The sequence below is a fragment of the Peromyscus californicus genome, unplaced genomic scaffold (genome assembly GCF_007827085.1).
Source record: "Peromyscus californicus insignis strain IS unplaced genomic scaffold, ASM782708v3 Scaffold_1__1_contigs__length_55948999, whole genome shotgun sequence".
NCBI classification, from domain to species: domain Eukaryota; kingdom Metazoa; phylum Chordata; class Mammalia; order Rodentia; family Cricetidae; genus Peromyscus; species Peromyscus californicus.
The window spans coordinates 54,260,678-54,288,532 of NW_026294492.1; the positions used below are offsets into that span (position 1 = coordinate 54,260,678).

Sequence of the window (27,855 nt, forward strand, 5' to 3'; positions counted from 1 at the left end):
TTCTTCCTGAGAAATGTGAGAGCACTTTAATCAAATTATCTCTGGGGGCCCTGCCTGGGGGCCCTGCTATCTATACACAAGCCCATCTCCCTGCCCTCCCCTGCCCCGGCCCAGCCTGGGCTCCGTAGGGGTGACCCCAGGCAGGCAGCGGCTAGCCTCTTCCAGAGGAACAGGCTACGACAGTGCAGTTGAGTCCTTGGCCCCCGTCCAGGCTGGGGGCCAGCAGCCACGGTCAGTGCTGGGTCAAACACTCAGAGGCGTTTTCCAAGGTCAGGTTAGCCAGGTGCGGTGGTTCCAGACACTTTATGGTCGGTGAAAGGCTTTGGGGGGAGGGGAGGGGGTGCCTTGAGCCTGTTGTCTGCTCACGAGCTCCCGCCTCCCTTCCCAGGCTGCCTTCGTGACCTATTACTATAGCCCAGGCTGGTCCTCTAACTGAGATCTTCCTGCCTCAGAGGCCTCCTTGACGGCTGGGATTATATGTATGCATTACTAAACCCAGTCCCTGCATGTTCTTAAGTCCTAAAGAGTGCTAGGGGTCATCCACCCTCCCCAACACCCACAATGACAGGCTTTAATAGGGTACGGCAGGGTCTATAGCAAAGAGGTCACTTGACTTTGGAGTTCTGTGCTCCCCCCAGGCCACCCGAGAGCGTTATTCCCCAGGTCACTCACAAGGCGGGGATGGTTCTGCACATCCAAGGCAAGGCCATAGAGGAGGAAGCACGGTTCATGCGGTGGCCACACAGGGGGATGTGATTACAGACGTCCAGTGTGCCCGCAGGCACAGCCCTGCCCGGCATGCCCTCCCCAAGACCTCACCCCCATCCCTCAACTCCCCCACCCCCCCATGGAAGGCCCGTCTTACCTCCTGCCTACATCCTGACTGAAATAGAATGGGGCCCCAGTCAGACCCTCCAGGTCTGCCACCAACTCAGGGTAGCCCTGGGCTTTAAGAAGACCCTTCAGCCAGAATGGTCTGCCCCCTTCCTCCAGCTGAGCTTGGAGACCCTTGACGGGGCAGGGAGCAAGGTCCTCCTGGGCCTCTGTAAGCTTCGAAACCTCACCGTAAGGTGCGCGCGCGCACGCACACACACACACACACACTGTCTCCGATAAAACTGGAGATGGATTCGAGCAGGAACTTACTGGTGCCAGGCATGTCTACAACGACAATTTGTTTGGAGTCAGGGGACCAAGTGGCCTCTCTTTGTGTCCCCCTCTCTGAGTCCTGGTGCCCAATAAACCCCGGCTCACATGTAACTCAGAAGACCCTGTACAGCTGACTGCCACTGTGCCGATGACCTGGGGGAACACAGGGCTTGCTTGCCGGTGGGGTATCGCCGAGGCCCAGAACCCCTTGCTGCCCGGGTGACGATCCCAGGACCCCAGGGGCAGTGGGCTAGGTGGCTCAGCCATACTTGCAGTAATAGCCAAAGCAGATGACGTGTGAGTCTGTGCAGTTGCTGCAGGAGATGGTCTCATATTGGAAGATGCCTGCAACACACGAGAGGCAGCCACAGACTTCCCTGGGCCCCCCAGCCTGGGCCCCTGCCACTGTGGCCCTCAGCCTGGACCATGGTTCACTTACCACAGTGACGCTGACAGTCGATGCGGCCTGGGGGGGAGGGGGGGACACAACAGGACAGTGTCTTCTGACAAGGCCCGGAGCTCAAGACCTGTCCCTCAGCCCCACTTCTGTTTCTGTAGCCCAGGCTAGCCCGGCATGGAGAAGGTAGGCCAAGCTGACTTGGAACTTGTGGCAATCAATCCTCTTGCCTCATTCCCTCATTCCGGAGTGCTACGATTACAGGCATGTGCCACATGTGTTTCATGAAAGTGAGAAGGGGGCCTCGGCCCCCAGTGCAAGATAGAGCTAACCTAGGGGAAGGATGGTTACAATGCTCACGGTGTTACCGGGAGACTAGTATGATAGATGTGAGGGGTGATGGGTGTGCTGGTGACCACTCATGCAAAAGGGCCTCCTGCAGAGTCACTCCCTGAACCCTGTTTCCAGCGCCCCCAGCCCTTCAGTGCCTGCGGTTCTGGGCACTGTGCCCCCTCTGGAGCCCACTGCTCACTCTCTATGATGGCGTTCTGGATGAGGCGCACTTGCTCCCGGAAGATGGCCCGCAGCTCATTGGGGAAATACCCTGATGTGGGAGTCACAGCAGAATGGTCAAGCTCAGGTGCCTGGTGGCCCCCACCGGCCCTGCCTCAGTTTCCCTTCTTTACCTGGGAAGTACATCTTCCCCTGGTACAGCTGGTCCATCCTCTGGTACACGGCTCCTGCCACTTGCTCCAGCTTCTCTCGGGCTGAGGGCGGGAGGGAGAGGAAGCAGATGAGCTGCACAGCCCGGGGTCCCTGTTGCTCGTCTCCTGACCCTGGGATGGGCTCCGCCGCTCACTGATCTCGGCGGGGATGGCCAGGTGTAGCTCCTTCATCGTGTTCTGGCTCCACTCGGTGAGCAGCACTCCCGACACGGGGATGTCACCCACCCACCAGGACTTAAGGTTCACGTGGTGGCGGTAGAAGGAGAACTTCTCCGAGAATTTGGGGTCACAGTGCAGGCAGCCCCGGGCCAGCGCCGCTGTCATGCCCAGGCACAGCAGCAAGGCCATGGCCTGGCCCGGCCCGCAGTGCCCATCCATCGGCGCCGCCAGCGCCGCGCCCTCCAGCCGCGCACCAACCAACGGCGCCGCCCGCGCCACCGCCCCGTCACGCCGCACCAACCAACGGCGCGCGCTCTGGACCCGGGCCGCGCCATCCCCGCCCCCGGCCAGGCCTTGCCTCCAGCTCTGGCCCCGCCCCACCCCAGATATGGCTCCGCCCACGATCCTGGGTGTGTCCGATGGATGGCTCCGCCCCCGCCTGGCCCCGTCCCTATTAGACGTCGGTCCCAGGCCTGGTCCCGCCCACAGGCCTGGTCCCGCCCTACGGATGGCTCCGCCTCCTGCCTGCGCTGTGCCAATTAGACTCAGGCCCCAGGGCTGGCTCCGCCCCCGGGTCTGTGGCTCCTCCCTAGTTCCGTCCCCGCCCCTGTTACAATTGGCAATTGGTAATGCCAGTCTGCCGCCAGGCTCCTCGCCCGTATTGGCTCCGCCTCACCGACAGCACCTAACGCATGCGCCGAGGACGGGCGCCAGTTCCTGAGCCGGAGCCCGCGGGCTCGACCCCGCCCCTCAACCGCCGGGCTCCAGCCAATGAGCAGCGCCTGTCCTAGTCTCCGGGGGACCTGAGTGCCCGCCTTCCATACGGGACCTCGGGAGCCGCGCCTCCATCCGGGCCCTGTCCCTTTAAGGGAAGTGAATCCGGACCGCGGGCGCGGCCGGCGTGCGGCGTGTCCCTCCGCGGGCGTGTCCCTCTGCGGGCGCGGCTCGAGGCTCGGCGAGGCGGGAGGCGGCTGCAGCCCGTGGCGGTCCTGAGGCGGCCAGGTGGGTCCTCGGAGCGCGAAGGCGGGCGGCGGGACCCCGTCCCTCGGGATGACAGTGGCCAGGGTCGGCCCCCTGACCCAGGGGCCAAGGCGGAGGTGGGGACCTGCCTGTCAAAAGGCGCACCCGCGGGTCGCCAGGACCCTGCCGTCAGCACGGGGGACGTGAGCGCCGTGGGTCGCAGCCCCACTTTCAATATCTGAGGTCTCAGGTAGCACAGGCTGGCCGTCAGCCGCTGGGTCGGGTCCTCCCTGTCACCTCCCGCCTGACCCGTTTCTTTGAAACGGTCACGTTTCTGACTGCAATTCATGGGAGGTCTGGGGCTCTTTGCTCGGGGATGAAGCGTTTGCCTTGTGTCTGTAAAGCCCTGGTTCCATCCCCACTACCATCCCCTTACCACTCCCCCGCCAAAAAAAGGATGGGCAGGGGAGATTCAAAAACAGATCACAGGAAGTTAACTTCGGTGGCAGTTTCCTCTTTTTTTTATTTTTTTGAGACAGGGTCTCACTATTCAGCCCAGGCTGTCCTGGAACTCACAGAGATCGGCTTGCCTCTGCCTCCTGAATACCGGGATTAAGGCGTACGCCAATACCTTTTCCTTTCCGCTACCTTTCTCCCCTCCTCCCCCTCCCCCCTTCCCTAGACCTACATTCAAAGCAAAGGGTTGATGTAGTGTGAGGCGTGGCAAAGGCCCTTTCTACATATTCCAGAGCCCACCTGGATCCTTGTATTTTTTTGGTTTCTGATTTAGGATCAGGGCACTGGACAGTGGCTTGCCCAGTCTCAGGTTCCTTCCACACCTTTTCCAGTCTTTCCTGGAGATCATAAAATCGTAGAGGCTCCTAGTAGCCCTGTTCCTAGGCATCCTGAGGGCTGGAGCCTCCCCTCCCCCATGCAGCCCGGGGACAGTAAGAACTCTCCTCTCAAGTCCACGCTTCCTTCAGCATGGAGGCACCCATGAGTAGTTTTGGAAGTGAGAGAGTTCAGAGAGGTGACAGCTGGGGACAGCAGGATGTAAAAGAGACCATAGACTGAACTATTGACAAGGGCAGGAGCAGAGAAGCCGAGAGACACCACTCTGAGGACTTCCCAGGTCCTTTCCGGGGCACCTTATTAGAACTCATTGACCAACCTCCTGATTATAGAGCAGTGACGAGGCCTGAGACTTCCGCCCCAGGCTCCTTGACGTCTGTCGTTTTTTCCACCTTGATGCACAACAGTTTCATTTAAGATCAAGGACAGCCTGGTCAACTTAGTAAAACCTCATTTCAAAAAGAGCAAAAAGAGCCAGGGTGGGGGTGCACGGTTTAATCCCAGCACTAGGAAGGCAGAGGCAGGTGGATCTCTGAGTTGGAGGCCAGCCTGGGCTACAACAGCCAGGGCTACACAAAGAAACCATCTCAAAAAACTGGGGCGGGGTTAGGCCTAGAATCCCCCAGTGAGGGCTGGGGGCGTGGTCAGGGTGGAGCCCCGCCTAGAATCCCCCAGTGAGGGCTGGGGGCGTGGTCAGGGTGGAGCCCCGCCTAGAATCCCCCAGTGAGAGGCTGGGGGCGTGGTCAGGATGGAGCCCCGCCTAGAATCCCCCAGTGAGGGGCTGGGGGCGTGGTCAGGGTGGAGCCCCGCCTAGAATCCCCCAGTGAGGGGCTGGGGGCGTGGTCAGGGTGCAGCCCCGCCTAGAATCCCCAGTGAGGGGCTGGGGGCATGGTCAGGGTGGAGCCCCGCCTAGAATCCCCATGAGGGGCTGGGGGCGTGGTCAGGGTGCAGCCCCGCCTAGAATCCCCAGTGAGGGGCTGGGGGCGTGGTCAGGGTGGAGCCCCGCCTAGAATCCCCATGAGGGGCTGGGGGCGTGGTCAGGGTGCAGCCCCGCCTAGAATCCCCATGAGGGGCTGGGGGCATGGTCAGGGTGGAGCCCCGCCTAGAATCCCCGTGAGGGGCTGGGGGCGTGGTCAGGGTGGAGCCCCGCCTAGAATCCCCATGAGGGGCTGGGGGCATGGTCAGGGTGGAGCCCCGCCTAGAATCCCCGTGAGGGGCTGGGGGCGTGGTCAGGGTGGAGCCCCGCACAGAATCCCCATGAGGGGCTGGGGGCATGGTCAGGGTGGAGCCCCGCCTAGAATCCCCGTGAGGGGCTGGGGGCTAGGCTCAGCAGCAGAACATTAATTTAGGGTATCCAAGGGCCTGGCTTCATCCCCAGTATTGGATGGAAAAAAAGATGAGCCCAGCCCCAAGGTAGAATTAATTTTTCAATGTTAGGATGGTGTGAAAGTGATACAAACATGATTTGAACCTCATCTGTCCGGGACCGGTGACATGTGGAATAGGTAGATGCCACCAGTCAGATCTCATGTCAGACTGAAACCAGGATGACACTGTAGGGCACCATGTGGCTGTTGGGATGTTCTTTGGGTTCTGTGGGTGACACGCCTTTTGACATAGGAGATATACATATGTATATGGTGTAGTGTGTGTGTGTGTGTGTGTGTGTGTGTGCACCACCTACCGACAAGAGCCCCAGGAAGTCAGAAGGGGCGTCGGGTGCCCTGGAACTTGAGTCCCAGCAGTTGTGAGCTGCCATGTGAGTGCAGGGAACCGAACCCCAGCCCTCTGCAAGATCAGTAAGTGCTCTTCAGTGGGGCGCCATCGCTTCAGCTTTTTTATCTTTTAATTTCATTTATGTTGAGTAGGACTTGTGTACACACTCCAGCTGGCTTGCTGTTCCCTTGGTTGCCCAGGCCAGTGTCAAACTCAGCAGTTCCCCTGCCTCAGTCTCCCAAGAGTTAGAACCGCAGTGTGGGTGGATATCTCCAGTCTTAGTGGGTTTATTGGGGCAGAATCACACTGTAAATCAGAACATCTGAGTGTTATTGTACATTCCATCCCTCTTGCTTTTTCTCTCTCTTTTATAAGACAACCAGAAAGTTTGAAACTACGTATTTGGCTCTCATGGAGTTCTAGAGGTCTCCGTGACATTTATTCCACCAGCAAAGGTGTGATGAATAGCTTCTTTTGGGGGGTGGGTTGTGACAGGGTCTCCCTGTGTAGTCCAGGCTGGCCTTGAACTCACAGATCTGCCTGCCTCTGCCTCCCAGTGCTGGCCTGGGCATGTAATCATGGTTTTTAAAGCGACGGCGTATTGCTGTGTGGCCTGGCTTGGCCCAGAGCTCTGATTCAAGCAGTCCTCCCTCCTGCCTCAACCTCCTGAGTAGCTGGGAACAAAAGCTGCGCACTAGAACGCAGGCATGATGGAGTTCACTGACTGGAGCAGGGCCTCTCGCCAAGTGACTGTGAGTGGCCAGGAGCTCACTCTGTGGCCCGGGCTGACCTGAGCTCCCAATCCTCCTGCCTCAGCTTTGCTGCCGTCAAAGCAGCATTTTAGGTTCATGGTGTAACTGACTTGAGTGTGAGGGGCTTGCTTGGTTCCACAGTGAGCTCTGTGTGTCTGTGGCCTCACTGGGGAGGGCCCCCCAGCGCTGGGGTCTGTGGCTTGAGGAGTTTAATCATGCCTCTCCCCCAGTGCAGCAATGGGGAGGGCCTTGTCTGAACCGTAACGAAATTTGCATTTCTCCATCGATTTATTTATTTAATTTGGTGGGAAGAGGTTAGAGGAGGGAGGAGTCTGGCCTCTCCTTCCACCGTGTGTGTTCCTGTGGACTGACTCAGTTTCTCAGGCTGTGGTGGCGTCTTCACCCACAGAGCCAGCTCACTGGCCCTGCTTGAGTTTTCTCCCCTGCTCCATGTTGCAACCCAGACACGCTGTTACATCTCTCAGGAAGCTGGCAAACTGCCCTTCAGAGGCCAGGCCTGGTGGGACAAGCCTGTCAGCCTAGCACGGGAGGTCGAGGCACGAAGGTCAGGTTCACGGCCAGCCTGGGCTACAACCCAGGAGTGCCAGGTCTTTACCAGGTGGGATGGCCCAGCTCACTGCAGACTTTCTGCGTGACCCCCATGCCCCGAAAGTCCCTGTGGTCATCTCTCCAGTCAGCGTCCCCTGCTCTGGAAATCCCCTCCACTCAGAAAGCGGGGTTTCAGCGACGGAAGTTCCCAGAAATCCCCGCAGTTGGGAATAGATCTGGCTTTCCCAGAATGCCGGACTTGAAGTTTCTTAACCAGAAAGGGCAAAACCTGTCACAACAGGAGGATTCTATGCAGCGTATCCGCCGAGGGTGTGCTGCCCGTTGCTGAGGATCGTCCTCCAGCCGGCTCCTCCTCCTTTTCCCTTTTACCCCAGTGGAACTGGGGTGAGGAACCCATGAACACTTGCCAGCCAAACACTTACCCCTGACCACTCCCGCCCCTCCCTGGGGATTCTGGGCGGGGCTCCACCTGACCACGCCCCCAGCCCCTCACTGGGGGGATTCTAGGCGGGGCTCCACCCTGACCACGCCCCCAGCTCCTCACTGGGGGATTCTAGGCGGGGCTCCACCCTGACCACGCCCCCAGCCCCTCCCTGGGGATTCTAGGCGGGGCTCCACTCTGACCACGCCCCCAGCCCCTCACTGGGGATTATAGGCGGGGCTCCACCCTGACCACGCCCCCAGCCCCTCACTGGGGGTTCTGGGCGGGGCTCCACCCTGACCACGCCCCCATGCCCCTCACTGGGGGATTCTGGGCGGGGCTCCACCCTAACCACGCCCCCAGCCCCTCACTGGGGGATTCTAGGCGGGGCTCCACCCTGACCACGCCCCCAGCCCCTCACTGGGGATTCTGGGCGGGGCTCCACCCTGACCACGCCCCCAGCCCCTCACTGGGGGATTCTGGGCGGGGCTCCACCCCTGAACCGAGTCCCCAGCCCTGGTTTACCTTTTGATTATTTGAAGATACATTTTTTTTCTTTCTGTGTTTAGATCAGAAAACCGAAGTGTACACAATTATAAACAATCCTAAATAAACACTAGGAAAAATAATAAATTCTGGCCTAGCCTGGGCTACACTTTGAGATCTCATCTCAAAAACAAAAGAGAGTTGACCCTAGTTTCTCCATCTGCGAAATCGTCCTGCGCCTGCTGCCCTGCTGGAAGTGGTCATTTTGATAGAGGTCTCCTCTAGGGCCAGCATGTGTCAGGTGCAGCACCCAAAACCTGAAAATTAAGAGTTCTGAATCAGGGTGTTGAGGCAGGGGCATCAAAGCAACTTGTGCTTTATAGAGCAAGACTCTGAAGGAAGGGAGATGTGGACTGGCCTGGTGGAGAGCACGGCCTCCCTCCATGGACTCCACCCCAGCCCCCCATTACCCAGCACTCAGAAGTGGGGGTAGGAGGGTCAGGAGTTTCACGTCACCTTTGGTTAAACAGTGAGCTCGAGGCCAGCCTGGGCTACGTGAGACCTTGTGTTAAAAAAAAAAAGGAAGAAAAAGGAAAAAAGGAATTGTTTGGAGACTGGGGGGATGGCCGGCAGTTATGGGGTGCGTGCTCTGCCGCCAGCGTGCTGGCTCTGTGGTCCCCTCACAGTGAGGTTTGGAAAGGTGTCATAGTGAGTAGAATCAAAACACAAGGTGGAGGGCAGAGGCCTCACTTCCGGTTTGTTTTGTCTGTTGGGGTGCTGGGTATGAACCCTGAGACTCAGGCACTGCCCACCAAGCTGCATGCCTAACCCTGAAGTGACCCTTTCTGGGTGGAGGCGGCCTTGAGACCCTGCCAGAGGCCAGCGCTGCACACTGAGCAAGCACATGCAACCAGCTCAGGCCCTGTCCCCAAGGCGATGGCAGGATGTGGAAACCTCCGGAAGGAAGTGGGTGACCCAGGGCTCCTGAGCCCTGCGCCCTGCCCTGGGAGGGGTCAGAGCCTTGGTGCCTAGTGCTCTGTTTTCTTGTTTTCAGAAAGGGAGGAAGAGGAGCCTGTGGGTGCTGGGGTAGGAGAGCAGCCTTATCTACCTCGCGTCCTTCTAGAAGGTTCTGACTGTCTGTCATGTCTTGTTCATCAGTGGGACGGACGACCTGGAGAAGAAGACCCTGAGGTGCTGGTGTCCAGTTCTGAGCAGCTGTTGGAAGTCCACTAAGAGGACCAGAGAGGAGGTGCCCAGACGGTGACTGGAACTGTGTGGGGAGGAGGGTGATGGCCAGCTTAGGTCTCTGTGCCAGAGAAAGTCTGTTTATGACAGAAAGGACTCTATTCATCCCCAGATTTTCTAGAAAACATTTGCTTCTCCCTTAAAAAACAAACAAACAAACAAAAAAAAAACGCTTTTTAAGAGGACGCAGACATGTGACGGGGGACTATGAAAGGCCTCTGCCACTTCAGTTTCTAGAACAACCTTGTGGGAGTGCGGTAGACACACAGAAAATGTAGAAAAGGACCACAGCAGACTGGCATGATAGTATCAGCCCAGCCAGTGGGAGGCTGGAGAGAGGGTGGAGATTTCAGGGTCACCCTGAGCTACTCCATGAGTTCAAAGCCAGCCCAGGCAACTTAATGACCATGTTTCAGAATAAAATCTAAGAACCAGACAAGTGGGAGAAGCTTTCAGAGCCTTGTTGGTCTAGGCCTCCGGAAGGATCGTCCCCTTCGAGGTGGAGAGACCTTCCTGAGAGGGTTGTCCCTTCCCAAAGTCCCTTTAGGCCAAGCCCAGAGCTGGTGTCACTCAGAGGCAGGCAGAGTGGGGAGGCCCCAGAGGACCCTTCATGCCTCCCCACGGTGGCCCCTGCTCCTGCTTGCCCCAGCTTGGTGACAGCATTGGAGGGAAGCCCCAGAATTGTCCCAAGGAAAACCCTGAGGCAGACAGACAGACAGCCACCGGCAGGTGGTAGCCGGCCCAGCTCCCCTCAGCACAACCAGAGGCAAGGTATGACCTAGGGGCCTGCTCGGTCAGGGGAGCCAGCCCGGTCCCAGGTGCAGCCACTGTACCTGCCACGTCTGGTAAACTGAGGCTTGTCCAGTGAGCATGTGCAATGAGTTTAGACGGCAGACTGTCCGGATGTGGGCAGGCAGCCTGAGGGGGTTGCTGAGCAGGTAACAGTCACCGTGGAGGGATGTGGGCACCCCTGCCTTCCTCACTGCAGTGGGAATGGGCCCTATGTGTCAGGGAGGCAGGTGGAGGCAGATGACCAGGAACTCAAGGCCAGCCTGGGCTGCGCAATGCCCTGACTCAAACAGAAAACAAAGAGCTGGCAGCTTCTCTTAATTGCCGGCCTTCTGGGGAGGCCCCAGGCTGGTCTGCCTAAGAGAGAGGGGGCCTGAGCTAGGAGTGGGGAGAAACCCAGCCCTGGAGGCCAGTAGATTCCTTAAGTGTGTGCATGCTCAAGGCTTCTGACACCTCAGCCTGGCCCACAGTCAGGACAAATCTCTCTCACCCGCCAGTCCCACAGCTGCTCAGACCCGACCAAGTAAACACAGAGACTTATATTGGTTACAAACTGTATGGCTGTGGCAGGCTTCTTGTTAACTGTTCTTATAACTTAAATTAATCCATTTCTATTAATCTATACCTTGCCACATGGCTCGTGGCTTACCGGCATCTTCACATGTGGCTTGTCATCATGGCGGCTGGCAGTGTCTCTCTGACTCAGCCTTCCACTTCCCAGCTTTATTCTCCTCCTTGTCCCGCCTACACTTCCTGCCTGGCCACTGACCAATCAGTGATTTATTTATTGACCAATCAGCAACACACTTGACATACAGACCATCCCACAGCCCCCTCAGTCCACTGTCACTGTCCCCCAGGGCTCCTCCCACAGACTGTGTGGTGCTGAACAAGCCAGCTTCCCACCTCCCCCAGGGTCGGGGGCAGGGGGTTGCTGCCTCCAGGGGGATGGGGGGGGGAGACGGGGGACGGGGACGGACAGATGAGTGGTTTTCCCCAGCTGGGTAGCACCCAGGGTACAGTGGGGGAGGTACCAAGGACACTTCCTCTGCCTCTGCCATGATGCCCCACAGAGAAGCACGGCCCAGTGGCCACTGTGCCATGAGAGCCTCAGGGGAACTGTGCAGTGGAGGTGGCATTTCCTCAGAAGGCTGTGAGTGCACAGTGCCTAGTCAGGTGTGAACCAGCAAGTTCCCACACAGAGGTGGGGGTGGGGACACGGGGAACAGGTGCTTTGGGGGAGTTGGGACCTATCCAGCATCCACAGACTCCTGCCTCCGGGGTACCACAGCCTCCGGGGTACCACAGCCTCCAAGGTACCACATTCTCCGGGGTGCCACAGCCTCTGGGTGTCCCTGGTGACTCCCACATGGGCTCACCATGGGATAAATCATCAACCTCTACTTGGTTTTTATTTATTTATTTTGAGTGGTCTCACTATGTAGACCAGGCTGGCCTGTAGCTGAGGATGACCTTGAATTCCTGATTCTCCTGCCTCCACCTCCTATGTGCTGGGATCATGGCCATGAACCACCACGCTCGGCTTATAACCTCTTAATCTCTTATTTTCTAGATTTTTCCATAGCCATGTTGCCTATAAAGTCCTGTTCTGAATGGTGCAGTTGCCCCAGCTGAGCCCCAGGGAACTAATCTTGGCTTCTTCCTTTCTGGTGTCTAGAGCACTGAGTGGTGGGTGCGGTTTTGTTGACGTCCTAATTCGTGTGTCCTGTGACTCAGTCACCGGTTTAAGGCACAGAAAGCAGGGTTAAGTACAAGCTTAGTTGTACAGTCACCACCTCTAATTCCAGAACATTCCATCACCCTCTGAACTATGATGTCCCTTTCCCTGTCCTCACACATCCACTGCTGTCTGTAAATTGGCCTAACGAGGACATTTCCCCTCATGGAGTCCCACACTGTGGCCCTTTTGTCTGGTCCCACCACACTTAGGTATGTGTCAGCATCATCTTCCTGTGCATGGGTCCGCAGTGCTCCAGTGTGCATCCACCAGCTCTGTGTCTGTCGCCCACCTGTGGGCCCCGGGCTGTTTGGGCTCCTGAAGGTCGTGCTGTGTAGCCATGAGTGTCATAGCTCTGCACAGTGTAGGCGTGACTTCAGTTCTGTGCGCTCTCCTTGAGGAGGGGCCCTGCGGGTCCACATGCTGGTTACAGGCCGTGAAAAGGAAGGACTGAGGACTGATTATTGCTGAGTGTTGAATTACTCAGTCTGGCACCTGGCGCCCAGCTCTCAGGAAGTGGAGGCAGAAGGACCAGTGACTCGAGGTCAGCCTCGGCTACATAGTGAGTTGGTGGCCAGCCTGGGCTACATGAGACCCTGTCTCCAAAAAAAACCACACAAGTTATTTAACTGTGAATGAGGTGGGGCTGCCTGTCTGGGGTGGGGCCAGCCCACACCCCACGCCACTCCCCCACCCCACAACTTCCCCTTTTGTCTGTAGATGTTTCTCCAGTTCCCAAGCACCCTTGTTTCATTTCATGACCGCACCCCAAAGTCCAGGTTATCGTTCCCGAACAGCCTCACCTATCTCAGACAGTGGGGTGCAGTGGGTCGTCCTTGGCACAGGCTGAGAACAAGGCTCCAGACTTGTGGGAAGAAAAGATTTGATCGTTGGCTGCCCAGCCATTCCTCACATCTATACAGAACCTTCACAAGTCACATCCCAAGGTCCTGGGGACCCGATGTCTCCACCTGGAGGCCGCACCACCTGTCTCTGTCACTTCCACAGGGTCCCAAGCCAGGGAAGAGCACATGTGCCTCTGAGGAACCCGCCCCTTTGGTGAACCTGTTTCCTGCTGAATGTCCGCAAGCCCCACCTTCTAGAGCAGACATTTCAGAAAAGTCTCTTTGATTACACGGGTCCTAGGTCCTCGCCCTGCAGCCCAGGCTGGTCTGGAACTTGGGGCAATCCTCCTGCCTCAGCCTCCTGGGCCCTTGGATTATAAGTGTGTGCTACTCCTGGCCATTTTTATTCTGTGTGGCCCAGACTGGTGTAAAGCTGTGATGCTCCCGCCAACCTCCTGAGTGCTGGGATGGCAGGCCGGTCTGGGACCCAGCCCTAATAGTGTCCGCTCCTGTTCCAGGCCTCTGGGTGACCACACCATCCCGCTGTGGTCTCTGCTGCGCGTTCTGAGGCAGACACAGGTGCCACCAAGATGTCAAACCCATTCCTCAAGCAAGTGTTCAACAAGGACAAAACTTTCCGGCCCAAGCGCAAGTTCGAGCCCGGCACGCAGCGCTTCGAGCTCCACAAGCGCGCGCAGGCGTCCCTGAACGCGGGGCTGGACCTGCGGCTGGCCGTGCAGCTGCCACCGGGCGAGGACCTCAACGACTGGGTGGCCGTGCACGTGGTGGACTTCTTCAACCGTGTCAACCTCATCTACGGCACCATCAGCGACGGCTGCACCGAGCAGTCGTGCCCGGTCATGTCCGGGGGCCCCAGGTACGAGTACCGCTGGCAGGACGAGCAGCGCTTCCGGAAGCCCACGGCGCTCTCCGCGCCCCGCTACATGGACCTGCTCATGGACTGGATCGAGGTGCAGATTAACAACGAGGATATCTTCCCCACCAACGTCGGTGAGTCAGGGCCAGGGCCGCGTGTCTGCTCACACCGGGGAGGGGCCCAGCCACGCCAGGGCCCCCGTGTCTGCTCACACCCGGGAGGGGCCCAGCCACGCCAGGGCCCCCGTGTCTGCTCACACCCGGGAGGGGCCCAGCCACGCCAGGGCCCCCGTGTCTGCTCACACCCGGGAGGGACCCAGCCACGCCAGGGCCCCCGTGTCTGCTCACACCGGGGAAGGGCCCAGCCACACCAGGGCAGCTGTGTCTGCTCACACCCGGGAGGGGCCCAGCCACGCCAGGGCCGCTGTGTCTGCTGGGTCCACAATACTGGTGTGTGTGAATGAACACTTATTATCTTGTGTGCATGCGGATGGGTCCCACATACTTGGCAAGAGCCTGTGGGGGTTAGCAAAGGCATTTGATCTCCTGCAACTGGAGTTAGAGGTGGTTCTGAGTGGCCATTGTGGTGCTGAGAACTGGGCCTGGCCCTCTGCGTGTGCTTTTAACCACTGGGCCTCTCTCTACGCTAGCATGATGAGTTAGTTATTTTTGAGTTTTTGAGACAGGCTTTCTCTGTGTAGCCCAGGCTTCCTGGAACCCTCTCTGTAGCCCAGGCTGGCCTGGGCTACAGAGATCCTCCTGCCTCCCGAGTGTTGGGACTAAAGGCGTGCGCCACCACCACCTGACCACACCTGGCTTTTTATTCACGTTTTATCAATCCTTTGGGGTTTTACTTTTTTTTATTATTATTTATTTATTTTATAAGGTATGGTCTCCCTGGTTGGCTCCAAACTCCCAGAGATCACTGTGCCCCTCGTTCACCCAGAGTGCTGTGGTTAAAGGCGTGTGCCACCACACTGGCTTTTATTCACACTTTAAAGGGTATAGTTTAGACTGGGTCTGGGCTGACAGCATGGCAGCGGGTTCTCTGGAGGGACGGAACTGATGGAGAGTCTCTGTCGATTTAGAAAGGGGTTTACTCAGATGGCTCACAGGCTGTGTCCGGCTAGTCCACCAGTGACTGTCTCCTGGAAGAAAAGCCAAGAATCTAGTAGTTGTTCAGCTGGTCTCAGTCTGCACTGGGATCCGGGGAAGTGGGCTCTCACACCAGTGAAGGAAGCCTCAGCCGCAGGGCGGAGGAGCCTGCCAGCCAGAGCGGGCAAGCAGGCGGAGAGCAAACGCGGCCTCCTCATGTGGGCTGCCGCCGGAAGGTGTGGCCTGCCGCCGGAAGGTGTGGCCGGGTAAGGGTCCCGTCAGGAGAGCCCCCACAGAGCCAGGTGTGGTGGCGCACACCTTCAATGCCAGCACTTGGGAGGCAGAGGCAGGAGGATCTCTGTGAGTTCCAGGCCAGCCTGGTCTACAGAGAGGGTTTTAGGACAGCCTGGTCTACAGAGAGGGTTCTAGGCCAGCCTGGTCTACAGAGAGAAACCCTGTCTTAAAGCAGAGGGCTGGCGTGGTGGCCCCGAGCACCAGGCTTCTCACCTGCTCAGTGTGTCTCCCAGTGCTGTGACTGTGGCTCTAACCACGTGCTGGCCACAAGTGAAGTGCTGACCTGTGGTCCCCACAGGGGCAGGAGGATCAGGAGTAACCCTTGAACTCCTGTGCCTCCAGTTCGAGGCAGCCCAGGCCCAGGCTCCCGAGAAAACAACAGTAGCAGAAAAATGATAGACGTAGTAAAGGAAAGGTGCACATGTCCCTTCGGGTCCTCACTCAGCTCCTGGGCCAGCAGTAGTCCAGGTGTGTCGGGGTGCGTCCCTGCTCTGTCCTGGGAGCACACACCCCGCCTGTCCCAGCGTGGAAAGGCCTTATGTCCTTCGGCTCCAGGTCCCTCCTCCGTCCTCAGAGCTGGCAGCATCTCTCAATCCTCCCACCTCGCTCTGAGGACACTAAGCCCCAGATGACCCAAGACGACCCCAGCCTAAGGTCCTCAGCTTAAGCCTCACCTAAGGACTCCCTTCTGCCGCTTGTGGGGACCTCTCCGAACTTTGTGGACCAGGACATAGTCCTCTGTGGAGCCTCGTTCAGTGACCCCGGGCCGGGGCAAGTGCTGCCCTCTGCTCATGTTCTCACTTCTTAGGGCGCTGGCCCTGGGACACTGGGGACACTGGCTGGCTTGACTGGCCCTGCGTCCTGGGACACCCATAACGTCATACATTCACATGCTGTGCGGCTGGTGTTCTCAGGACGGCATAGAGCCCGTGGAGTGAGGTGGTCAGAAGGGACCAGGCCCCATCATAGGGAAGGCTCCCTAGGCATAGACCAGGCAGTTCCCCATGGAAGCTGACACTTGGCTCGGCGGGAAACTGGTCCCTGGGATGGGGATGTTGGCTGTGTGACCTCAGGCACACACCTTGACTTCTCTGAGCCTCATCCATCCTCACCTCTGCGGCTCAAGGTGGAGCTCACCTCAGGCTAGGCTGCCTGGACTGAGGTCCGTCGGGGTGGGGTCCCAGGCTAGCTGGTCCTGAGTGGTCTCCTTCCTGGTCCCTCTGCCCACCTCCAGGCACACCGTTCCCCAAGAACTTCCTGCAGGCGGTGCGCAAGATCCTGTCGCGGCTGTTCCGCGTGTTTGTGCACGTGTACATCCATCACTTCGACCGCATAGCGCAGATGGGCTCCGAGGCGCACGTGAATACCTGCTACAAGCATTTCTACTACTTCGTCACCGAGTTCGGCCTCATCGACCCCAAGGAGCTGGAGCCCCTGGTGAGCCCTGGGGGCGGGCACCCATGCTTCCCGCCTGGGAGGGGTCAGGCCACCTCCTGGCCTCTGCTGCACTTTGTTCTGGGGTGCCAGCCAGAGGGCGTTGTGAGTGTTGGGGTCACACACCAGGCAAGGAGACAGTGTCATGGCTTTACTTGATGGCCGTACTTGTGTGGGGACCTCAGGGCCTAGTACCCACAGGACCTCTGCTGCCCACGCTGGCAGAGCTCTTACACTGGATGCCCTCAGCAGAGGTCTCCCTGGTAGCCTGCCCCATGTGCCTGCCCCCAGAACAGAAAGCCCCAGATTTTCTAGCTCACCACACCACGGAGGGTGTCATGGTCATCCCACCCCACATGGCTCACAGTGGGGTCTAGAACAGACCTTGGTGGGGAGGCTCCTGCCCACAGCTCCCAGAGCATCCCTGGAATTTTCAAGCAGCAGCTCCCCAGGACGATCGGCCTGTGCTCCCACCTGTTAAGAGTCCAAGGCATGGTTATTTATTTATTTATTTATTTATTTATTTTTCGAGACAGGGTTTCTCTGTGTAGCTTTGCGCCTTTCCTGGAACTCACTTTGTAGTCCAGGCTGGCCTCGAACTCACAGAGATCCGCCTGCCTCTGCCTCCCAAGTGCTGGGATTAAAGGCGTGCGCCACCACCGCCCGGCCCTGGCATGGTTATTTATTGATCGACTGATTTTATTTTGGTTTGCTTTTTGGTGTTTTGGTTTTTCTGTGTAGCCCCGGCTGTCCTGGAACTCACTCTGTAGACCAGGCTGGCCTAGAACTCACAGAGATCCGCTGCTCTGCTTCCTGAGTGCTGGGATTAAAGGCGTGTGCCACCACCGCCCGGCCGATTTTGCTTTTTATATTTGTCTTTTTTTATTACTTATTTTTTTATTTTAAGTGCATTAATGTTTTGCCTGCACATATGTGTATGTGAGGGTGTCAGAGCTTCAAGTTACAGATAGCTGTGAGCCGCCATGTTGGTGCTGGGAACTGAACTGGGTCCTCTGAAGAAGCAGCCGGTGCTCCTGACTGTTAAGCCATCTCTCCCGCCCCACGCTTTTTTTTTAATTGTATTTCATTTTGTTTATCTGGGTTGTGTATGTTTGTGTGTTCACGTGGCTGCCGTGACATGCACGTGAAGGTCACGGGACAGGCTGTGGCGTCTGTTCTCGCCCTCCGCCATGTGGGGCCCGGGCTCAATCCCAGGTCGTCCAGCTGGACCTCAGCGCTGCTGTCGCCTGAACCATCTTTTGTAGTTGTTTGTTTTGAGAATATCACGTAGCCTAGGCTAGCCTGATCCTTCGATCCTCCTGCCTCCACCTCCCGAGTGCTGGGGTGACAGACGGTCCCTTCCCACTGCCGACCTTTCTATTAAGTTGTAGTGGCCCGTGGCCTCTTGCCAGGTTTCAGGTGGACTTGGATCACAGCCCGTGTCCACGTGGCCCCAAATCAGAGGCACAAGCTCTCTGTCTGCCACAGGGGCCGCCCCCACCCCGCATGCTGTCCAGGCCTTGCACCCTGTTCCCATGTTCCCCGATGTGTACCCCACGTGCCTCTGTCTTTTGACATCTGCCTGGTCTCCACAGAAGGAGATGACCTCACGGATGTGTCACTGAGGGCCAGCTGGGAAGTCCACGTCAGCTTTGTACAGCCTGTGTCTCCGGAGCGTCGCCCCAGATGCCATCAGAAGAGCAGAGGGACCCTGGTTCCCCGTCCGTGGTGACTGTGAACCCTCCAGCTGACCTGTCCCCTTGCAGGGGCCTGAACTTGAATTCTGTGACACAGTGTGCTCTCAGCCCCCGGGTTCACACTGTGTTTGTGCCAGAGCCTCCGGCAGGAGGCACGATCTGGAGCCAGTGCCAACCACCCCTGACCCTCTCCATGTCTGTCCAGCCTTGCAGCCATGGCCTTGGTATGTGTGGCCTCAACTCTGTCCCCCTCTTTCCACATGGGCAGCTGTCGTACTCTGAAGATGTACTAACGTGCCATGCCCTCCTCTACCCAGACCTGCCTTCTGGGTGCACTCTGGTCATCAGGCATCGCCAGAACTTTCCACTCACTCTGCCTAGCACTTGTGAATGCGCCTCTCCACACCCCCAGGCAGGACGCCCAGGATTGAGTATGTCTGAGGTGTCTGCAGGGTCAGGGTACAGATGCATCATGCCTGTGATCCTAGAGCTCTGGAGGCAGGTGCAGAGGGATTGCTGCAAGTTCAAGGCCACTCTGGCCCTGCACTGAGAGTCGGGCCAGCCAGGGTCTCCTAACGAGACTGTCTTTTAAAAAAAAATGTAAAAGAAGCTGGACAGTGGTGATGCACACCTTTAATCCCAGCACTCGGGAGGCAGAGGCAGGCGGATCTCTGAGTTGGAGGCTAGCCTGGTCTACAGAGCGAGATCCAGGACAGCCAGGGCTGCACAGAGAAACCCTGTCTCGGAAAACAAAAGCAAACCAAACATCATAAGGGATGGCTGAGGTGGTGAAGTGCTGCTGCAGAAGCGTGAGGACGCAGGGTGATGCTGGCACCCAGGGGAAGCCAGGTGTGGGGGCGTTGGTCACCCCAGCCTCAGAGACCCTCTGTCTGAAGTACTCAGATTAAAGATGTAAGGCACAACACCCACTCCATTCAGAAATAGTTTTGTTTTATTTTCTGAGACAGGGTCTCACTCTATCCCTGGCTGACCTAGGACTTGTTCTGTAGACCAGGCTGGCCTCGAACTCACAGAGATCCTCCTGCCTCTGCCTTCCGGGTGCTGGGATTAAAGGTGTGCGCCACCATGCCCAGCCCTTCTGGAGATTTTAGAGAAAAAATTGAACCAGTTTCTAGTGGCTGCCCTCTTGGGCACAGTGTCCAGACCAACCCAGGATCCAGGAAGGGATTCTCACATGGTTTCCAACACCCGCTGGGATCTGCGGTTCCCTAGGGGGTGGCACGAGGACCCTCCCTTCCTTCAGTGGCAGCTGCTGCGTAGCCAGACTTTTTGTGTGTGGCCCCTAGGCCACAAGACCGAACTCCCACGGACCCCTCTCTACCATGCATGGTGGGCGTCACAGGGTGTGACTGTCCCCAGCTCCTGTCTTTGACCCTCTTGGACCTTCCCTTGAGACCTGCGCACTGTGAAGACCCCAGGGAATTCTGGTTGTTTTCCCAGATCTGGGAGTCTGCCACTGAACTAAAGTAGTACAGTTGACAGGATCTCCATGCCTGAGCCCGAAGCCTGCGAGCCTCCTGGGTCCTTCCAGAAGCCACCATGCCTTGCGCCCCAGCCCTGGAAGGACCCAGGGACCAGCCCTCAAGGCTTGACTGAATGTATCTCCACCTGCAAGACTTGGCACTGTGCCCAATCGGAGCAGCCCCCACACCAGCCCAGGGAGGGATCCACACCGCCTCATCCATCCCACCTCAATACAAGCCTAAGAATAAAGCGGTTGTCTTGATGCTGGGAGTGGGATGTCGTCATTTGTGTGGCTCCTACCCTGCGGGGGTGGGTGACAGCTTTGGTAACGGCCTGTTTGACCCTAAAGGGACCCCGGGGTAATGTGAAGCCGCATTTTATTTTTTTCTTTTGAGATGGGGTTTTCCTGTTGTGTGAATGTGAGTGTGTGTGTGTGTGTGTGTGTGTGTGTGTGTGTGTGTGTGTGTGTTATGTGCCGCTGTGCATGTGGAGTCAGGACAACTGGAGTCTGTTCTGTCCTGCCCCATCACACCCCCAACCATCACTGGGGGGTTCTAGGCAGGACTCCACCCCTTTAGGTTTTTTTGCTGGGAGAGGGTTGTTGGTTTTTCGAGACAGGGTTTCTCTGTATAGCCCAGGCTGTCCTGGAACTCACTCTGTAGACCAGGCTGGCCTCGAACTCACAGATCTGCCTGGCTCTGCCTCCCGAGTACCACTGCCAGGCCTCCCTCCCTCTTTTTTATGTGAAAAGTATGCAGTTTTGATAACCATCTGAGAATGTTTCTGTGTGTGTATTGTGGTTGTAAATGCCATAGAGCAGTTTTGTTGAGAGAAGTCTCCCTGTGTAGCCCCTCCGGGTGGTCTGAAACAAGATTCCTAACTTCCAGTTCATGACGCTCCTCCTGCTTCCATCCTCCCAAGCAGTGGGATGACAGGCTTGCACTGTGCCGGAGCCACACTTCTGAAGTCCCTCCAGGTCTGTGTCTTCCTGGTGTGGTTGGTTGCCCTGGCGCCCCAGGCGTTGGTGCAATGCCGCTTCTCGTCCATAGAGGGCACTGTGGGCTAAGGCAGGAGAGCGGCCACCGGGTCCAGTGAGGCCGCTGGGATGTTCCTCCGCTTTCTCCTGCCTTTCTCGGTCACGCTTCCTGAGGCGTGCTGCTTCTGCCGAGGTCCCAGGTTCTGTAGACCTTCATCTGCAGAGCTGGAGTCGGCACGTGTTCCGCCAGCGAGGTTCCATGCCAGAAGACACAGGTGACCTGGGCAAGGGGCGTGGCCACCACAGAGTGTCCCCCCAGTGGATGGCCCCTCGAGTCTGGATTTGCCTGGGCATTCCCCCTGTGGACTCCTGCGCTGTGTGACCTTTTCACTGTCCCTCTGTGCTCTGGAGTAATACCCAGACCCGGCCAGGGCACGGCTGGAATGCTGGCCTTGGCACACACTTTGTGTCCTGTGCAGATGTTTTAGGTGGCCCTTCTGGTGGCCCAGTGGCCACCGTGGGTACATGGCCCATGTTCCTAGATATTTCTTTGGCCACTACCCCTTTCACACCTTCACGTAGACACTGTCCCCAGCAAGTCTCCAGAGAAGACAAGATCATTGGAACACCAACTTCCAGCCTTCCCCAGCACCCCACTGCCTACCTGAGGACACAGCATCTGGGTCACCTTCACACCACACATACACACACACACGCACACACACAGTCCCCACACTCTAGTGTCCTCTAACTACCAGTGCCTGAGTAGTCTTGGTCCCAGTATGTGACACTGGCTAGGTCACTCAGGCAGCTGACCTAGATCCCCAGAGATGTCCTGCTATGCTTGGCTCTCTGTACCTCCCGAGCCACAGCTGGTGTGAGGCTTGCTCGGCAGGTCACTGTAATCCTGGGAGGCCGGGGACCGTGTCCAGGGCTAGCCAGGTCACTGTAATCCTGGGAGGCTAAGGACTGTGTCCAGGGCTAGCCAGGTCACTGTAATCCTGGGAGGCTGGGGACAGTGTCCAAGGCTAGCCAGGTCACTGTAATCTGGGAGGCTGGGGACGGTGTCCAGGGCTAGCCAGGTCACTGTAATCACTGTTTCGGTGAATGTTGCTTTGTCCTGTTGCCTTGGGACACCAAGACACCAGCCACAATGGCTGCCTGCTAAAGCAAGTAAGGTAGACAAGGACCAATCCCCTGGGCCTCTAAGGGGACACATTGGTGCCTTCCACCACGTCACCTGTCGCCTGTGGAGACAGCCGCCTCCGAAGGGCTGCAGGTGCAACAGGTCACTGAAGGTTACAATGGAGGGGCTGCAGCTCCTCCACCCGCCTCCAGAACTTTCCGTCTCCTCTCACTGAAACTGTGCTCATCTGTGCTCATCTGACAGTCCCTCCGTCCCTCCGGTGCTGTGTGTCCTTCTGTGTCTGGGGCGTGCCAATGAGCATTGCCTTCTGGAGGTCCCTCCACGTCTGCGGAGGGGTCAGCTGACCTTAAGTTTTTTGGTTTTTGTTTTCATACTCAGTGGGTCTACTTTTTGTATTGATTACTTGGGAATTTCACAACATGCACCTCAGTCCTCACCCCTCATCTGTGACCCCCCCACCTACAAGAAAAAAGGAAGAATAGCAAGAGAATGAAAAAAACGTTCATTTTGTGTTGTCCATATACACACTGGAGCAGAGTCCAACTCTTGGTGACCAGCCCCCCAAGGAAAGGTGGGACTTCTCCTCTTGTACCCACCCACAACCCCTAGAAGCCATCAAATGTGGAGACCCCCACAGGGACAGCCCTTCCCTACGCCCATGCCCTGCCGTTGAGGGCCAGGGCCAGCTCAGGAGGGCCCATGGACGTCAGCACGGCTTTAGTCGAAGCCTAGACCACAAACATCCAAATGGCCTTCTGGGGTGACACCGGCCATAGACCCCAACACAGCCCCTGACCATATCAGGATGCACTCATGGTCCTCAGGGCTGCAAAGGCCACTGTCACATCAACATGACCTGGGGTGGCTACACATGCCACTCATGCCCAGAAGGCCACCTTGAGCCCAGTGGTGGTGGCCCACATCTTTGATACCAGCACTCAGGAGGCAGAAGCAGGCAGATCTCTGTGAGTTCGAGGCCAGCCTGGTCTACAGAGTGAGTTCAGGACAGGCAGGGCTACAGAGAGAAACCTTGTCTTGCAAAACCAAAAGTAAAAACACAAACAACAAACAAAATAAAACAAACAAGAAACAGAATGCCCCCGAGGCTACAAAGCCGGAGGACACCACCAAGGTCTCAGTCAGTGGCACAGCCACATGTCCGCCGGGGGCTCAGTCTTCATCTCTTCATCGTGGTCAGGGGCAACAGCATGGACCATGGACACCAACATGACCTCCTGTGGTAGCACTGACCACACTGGTCCTTCAAAGAGGTCCAGTCCAGAACATGACTCTTTCCTCCTCCGGGCCTTTGTAGTTCCCCGGAGTCAGGCAGCACATGCAGAGGCTGAGTCTGTCTGCATGATCCCCAGGCTGCTGCAAACCTGCCCCTGACGACATTGTTCTCTACTTTTCCCTTTTCCTCTCTCTCCATCATGTATCTGTTCATCGTAGTGGAGGGGAAGTGGCCTCTACTTTAAATTTCTAAAAAAGATTTATTTATTATGCTGGGAGTTGGTGGCACATGCTTTTAATCCCAGCACTCAGGAGGCAAAAAAAAAATTATATGTGTTTTGCGTACATGATGTCTGTGTAGCACGTGAGTGCCTGGTGCCTTTGGAGGCCATAAGACAGTGTTGATCTAGGACCAGAGTTACAGGCGGTTGGTTGGGAGTCACCTTGTGGGTCTAGGAGTCAAACCCAGGTCCTCTGCGGGAGTAACCAGTGCTCTTAACAGTTGAACCAACTCTTGAGCTCCAGAGCTCATGCCTTGAAATCTATCATTTTGTATGCTAATTTAAAATTTTAACTGAAGGGTTGGAGAAGGGACTCGTTGGTTAAGGTCACTGGTTTGACTCTCAGTATAACAGGGCTCCAGACCACAGCACAGCCGACTCCATTCAGGTCATAAAATCCAGCATGTAGACAGCACCGCCTGCCAGAATGGAGAGACCTATCCGCCAAAGCCCACGGTTCTGGGAAGTCCCTAACGCACGAGCCTTGCTTTTTGGCGTGCTGGCTTCTGTAGTTCCGCTTCCGGCTAACTGTTCTCGCTAACTGAAGCATGTCAATCCAGGATGTGGTTTGTGCTGAAGAACTCACCCTGAGAACAGCTCAGGACTACGCTGTGTAGACACAGACTGGGACTAGTGTGGTTACCTGCTGGCTAATAAAGACTTCCTATTGGCTAAAACCCGCATTTGACCCTACATCACCAGAACCCATATGGTAGCTCACAACCACCTGTAACCCTGATGCCCTCTCCTGCTTCTGTGGACACCAGGTAAACTTGGGTTGCACAGATATACATTCAGGAAAACACAGATACACTTTTTTTTAAATGTTACTGAAAAGAAAATGCATACTTGGGGGGTGGGGCCGTTTGGTTCACAGTTCCTGCATGCTAAGCTCCAGCCACACATGGCCTGGCCCAGAGGATCCGCTGCCACTGTCCCCCACAATCATCTGCACTCACACACGATTTAAAAATAGATCTACGCCAGGTGGTGACAGTGCACGCCTTTAATCCCAGCACTCGGGAGGCAGAGGCAGGCGGATCTCAGTGAGTTCGAGGCCAGCCTGGTCTACAGAGCGAGATCCAGGGCAGCCAGGGCTGCACAGAGAGAACCCTGTCTCACCACCATCCCCCGCCACATAATAATAATTAAATAAATGAAAAGGACAGAAAAAAATCTAAGACAAATTTTTAAAATTTAAGTGCTCAGTGGTTAAGAGCACTTGCTGATCTTGCAGAGGACCTGAATTTGGTTTTCAGCACGCATATCTGCCAGTGCACAGTCACTTGTAACTCCAGCTCCAGGGGCTCTGACCCCCTCTTCTATTTTCTACACACATGTGGGATACACTCACACACGCACACACACACACTCACACACACACACAGCCATAAATAAAAATAAAAAATTAACTAATAGCTGGGTGTTGTGATGTACCCCTACAGTCCCAGTACTAGGGAGGTGGAGGCAGGCTGATCTCTGTGCATTCAAGGCCAGCCTGGGCTACAGAGCGAGTTCCAGGACAGCCAGGGATTCAACCAAAAACAAACAAAAATCCAAAAAGAAGAGAAATTGAGCCGGGCAGTGGTGGCACATGCATTTAATCCCAGCGCTCGGGAGGCAGAGGCAGGCGGATCTCTGTGAGTTCGAGGCCAGCCTGGGCTACAGAGTGAGTTCCAGGAAAGGCTCCAAAGCTACACAGAGAAACCCTGTCTCAAAAAAACAAAGACAAAAAAAAAGAAAAAAAAAGAAAAAGAAAGAAAGAAAAGAGAAATTGAGGCATGGGAGACCCAGGCTTAGGCCAGGCAGAGGACGACGTGGGTTTAACCTGCCCTGCTGGCCCCCAAGCTCACACCCTGGTCCTCAGGCAGGCCTGGGGCCCTCAGCCTAGAGTCCGTCCGCGACTCCTGCGGTCCCTTTAAGAGCGACTCGCCACGCTCAATAACAACAACCTCATTGGCTAAAGTTGGCTCTGGTCACGCCCCCCTCTCTAAGCCTCTAGAATCCTATTGGTCCGACGGCTGGGGCCAGCCTTGGCACCTGGGGGGGGGGTTGGCTGACGCTCACCTGTTGCCTGGCAACCGCTGGCTTCTTGGCGCTGCCGGGGCTGCGGACGGGCTGTGGACCCGCGTGGCAGGACACACGTCCGCGCCTCCCGAGGGCCTGTTACAGTCGGGGGACGCGGACCTGAGCCCGAGCCACCTCCTGCTGCTGCCGGGGCCTGCCTCAGTTTCCCGCACAGCCGGGCCCGGTGTGGCCAGGCTGACTGCGAGTTTGGGAGCCCAAAGGTCCCGCCCGGGCCGGAGCGACGCTCGGCCGCTGAGGCTCGCGTTGTCATCCCACGCGGGCCGGGATCGCGAGAGGCCCGGCTGTCTCTCCTGCGGCTCTGGCGCTTGTCCCGGTGTGTGGCGGCCACCAATCCCTCGGCCGCCGCCCTTTCCTCCCCCTGCCAATCGCCACACACAGCCTCCTGGCCTCCCTATGAGGAGGACCTCACAGTGGCCCTGGACATTCAGTAATCGATGGTGGCCGGGCGGGGGGGGGGGGGGCGCTCAGAGGCAGAGGCAGGAGGATCTCTGTGAGTTCGAGGCCAGCCTGGACTACAGAGCGAGATCCAGGACCCTGTCTCCAAAAAAAAAAACAAACTATGATGGTCCCCAGCTCTAGCTTTTATCTTGTGTGTTTTGCTTAGCTTCCGATTCCCCTGTGCCCCAGGAGGTGACGAGACACACCCCTCCCCTGCATTCTGAACATTAAAGTCCCCACGCAAACTCCAGGTTCTAGTACGTGACACCCTAGGTCCCTGTCACCAGCAAATGCCAGGTGACAGGATCTAGACTTCCCTCAGAGGATTCTCCCAGGGGAGGAGCAGAGCGGCCCGGCCAGCGGTTGCTTCACCGGCCACTGTCAGAGTGTGGCTTTGATCCAGCTGCTGAGCCAGCGCTTCCCAGCCACTCTGCACAGCCCCTGTCACTCCCTTAGGGACCCCAAGCGGGGTGGGACTTGTGTGGCGTGACCTGGTCAGGAGGACAGCCGGGGCCCAAGCTGCCAGGGCACTCGCAGCCTGGTCAGACCTGGCAGACACAGCTGCCCGGCCACACCCACGGCTGGCAGGATGCTCCCTGCTCCCGGCGTGGGACACCCCCGGGCCCTGGCTCCGTCCTGCTCAGCCGCCTACGGGAAGGGCTGCTTACAGCCAATTGCATCAGACCAGCTCAGCGGCCAGTTTACTTGCATGGGTGCCTGTCTCTCCACTGGGGTACCTGCACTGAGCTGTCTGAGGGCAGAGTGGGGTGAGCGCCACGCCTGGAGACTCGGAATACCCTTCACCAAATCCAGCTACCTCAGCCCTAGGTGCTCGTTCTGACCCTGGAGCGCTAAGGCCCTTTCAGACCCCGCTCGGTGTTGAGGGCCCTGTATGGAGTCCCCTGAGCCTGGAGTGCCAGCTTTGAGCGGGTTAGGAAGGATCTCCCCTCCCCAAAGGTCCCAGCACAGGCTGCACGGTCCCGGGCCACAAGCCCTGCACTTGCTCACACTTATGTGTGTGGACAGAATGTCTGCTGAAACCAGGGGAAGAGAAAATGGGTACACATGGAGGTCGCTGAGGGGACGGAAGCAGAGGACAGTGGCAGATATCTGAGGCTGGGAGAACGGGATGACCCACTGTTACCCCCAAAAGGCATGGCTGAGGCTACAGAAAGCTTGGAACTAGCCTGAGCTACAGAGGGAGTCTCTGTATCAAAACAAACAGGGGCTGGGGACGTGGTCAGGGCGGAGCCCCGCCCAGAATCCCCCAGTGAGGGGCTGGGGGCGTGGTCAGGGTGGAGCCCCGCTTAGAATCCCCCAGTGAGGGGCTGGGGGCGTGGTCAGGGCGGAGCCCCGCCCAGAATCCCCAGTGAGGGCTGGGGGCGTGGTCAGGGTGGAGCCCCGCCTAGAATCCCCCAGTGAGGGCTGGGGGCGTGGTCAGGGTGGAGCCCCGCCCAGAATCCCCCAGTGAGGGGCTGGGGGCGTGGTCAGTGTGGAGCCCCGCCCAGAATCCCCAGTGAGGGGCTGGGGGCGTGGTCAGTGTGGAGCCCCGCCCAGAATCCCCAGTGAGGGCTGGGGGCGTGGTCAGGGTGGAGCCCCGCCCAGAATCCCCAGAGAGGGGGCTGGGGGCGTGGTCAGGGCGGAGCCCCGCCCAGAATCCCCAGTGAGGGGCTGGGGGCGTGGTCAGGGTGGAGCCCCGCCTAGAATCCACAGTGAGGGTCTGGGGGCGTGGTCAGGGTGGAGCCCCGCCCAGAACCCCCCGTGAGGGGCTGGGGGCGGGGTTCAGCAGTGAGTGCTCTCCTAGCAGGTGGAAAGGTCTGGGTCCCTTTCCTAACCTGGTGGCAAGGAAGGAAAGGAAGCCAAGAAGCCAGGCTGTTGGGAATCGTGCCAGCTGATGCAGGAAGCTGAGGCCGGCCGTGTGCCCGGGGCCCCACCTCATTTCCTGTTTGTCCTCCCTTTGTACCTCAGAGTCTGCTCAGACCTAGTGCTCAGGAGGCCCCTTCAAGG

At 57.6% G+C, this 27,855-nt stretch overlaps 2 protein-coding genes across 5 annotated transcripts; one reads left to right on the forward strand and one right to left on the reverse strand.

Moving 5' to 3' along the window:
- Positions 1-10: 10 nt before the first annotated feature.
- Positions 11-2,717, reverse strand: Izumo4 (IZUMO family member 4). 3 transcript variants are annotated; one of them, XM_052747153.1, is made up of 10 exons: positions 2,406-2,715; positions 2,233-2,313; positions 2,079-2,150; positions 1,589-1,615; positions 1,419-1,494; positions 1,255-1,302; positions 1,147-1,161; positions 866-883; positions 673-687; positions 11-320 (listed from the first exon to the last, which is right to left on the reverse strand). In XM_052747153.1, the coding sequence occupies exons 1-10, from the start codon at positions 2,647-2,649 to the stop codon at positions 233-235; spliced, it is 684 nt and encodes a 227-aa protein (XP_052603113.1). In that variant the 5' UTR covers positions 2,650-2,715; the 3' UTR covers positions 11-232. The 3 variants fall into 3 exon arrangements, with proteins under 3 accessions (XP_052603113.1, XP_052603112.1, XP_052603111.1); XM_052747152.1 differs by having other exon boundaries at positions 1,255-1,463; positions 2,406-2,717; XM_052747151.1 differs by having other exon boundaries at positions 866-1,161; positions 1,255-1,463; positions 2,406-2,717.
- A 572-nt stretch (positions 2,718-3,289) lies between these two features.
- On the forward strand, positions 3,290-19,947 carry Mob3a (MOB kinase activator 3A). 2 transcript variants are annotated; one of them, XM_052747158.1, is made up of 5 exons: positions 3,290-3,432; positions 9,346-9,447; positions 13,323-13,815; positions 16,304-16,506; positions 18,099-19,947. In XM_052747158.1, exons 3-5 carry the CDS (start codon positions 13,395-13,397, stop codon positions 18,126-18,128), a joined length of 654 nt encoding a protein of 217 aa, XP_052603118.1. In that variant the 5' UTR covers positions 3,290-3,432; positions 9,346-9,447; positions 13,323-13,394; the 3' UTR covers positions 18,129-19,947. The 2 variants fall into 2 exon arrangements, with proteins under 2 accessions (XP_052603118.1, XP_052603117.1); XM_052747157.1 differs by having other exon boundaries at positions 3,291-3,432; positions 9,346-9,436.
- Positions 19,948-27,855: the final 7,908 nt, after the last annotated feature.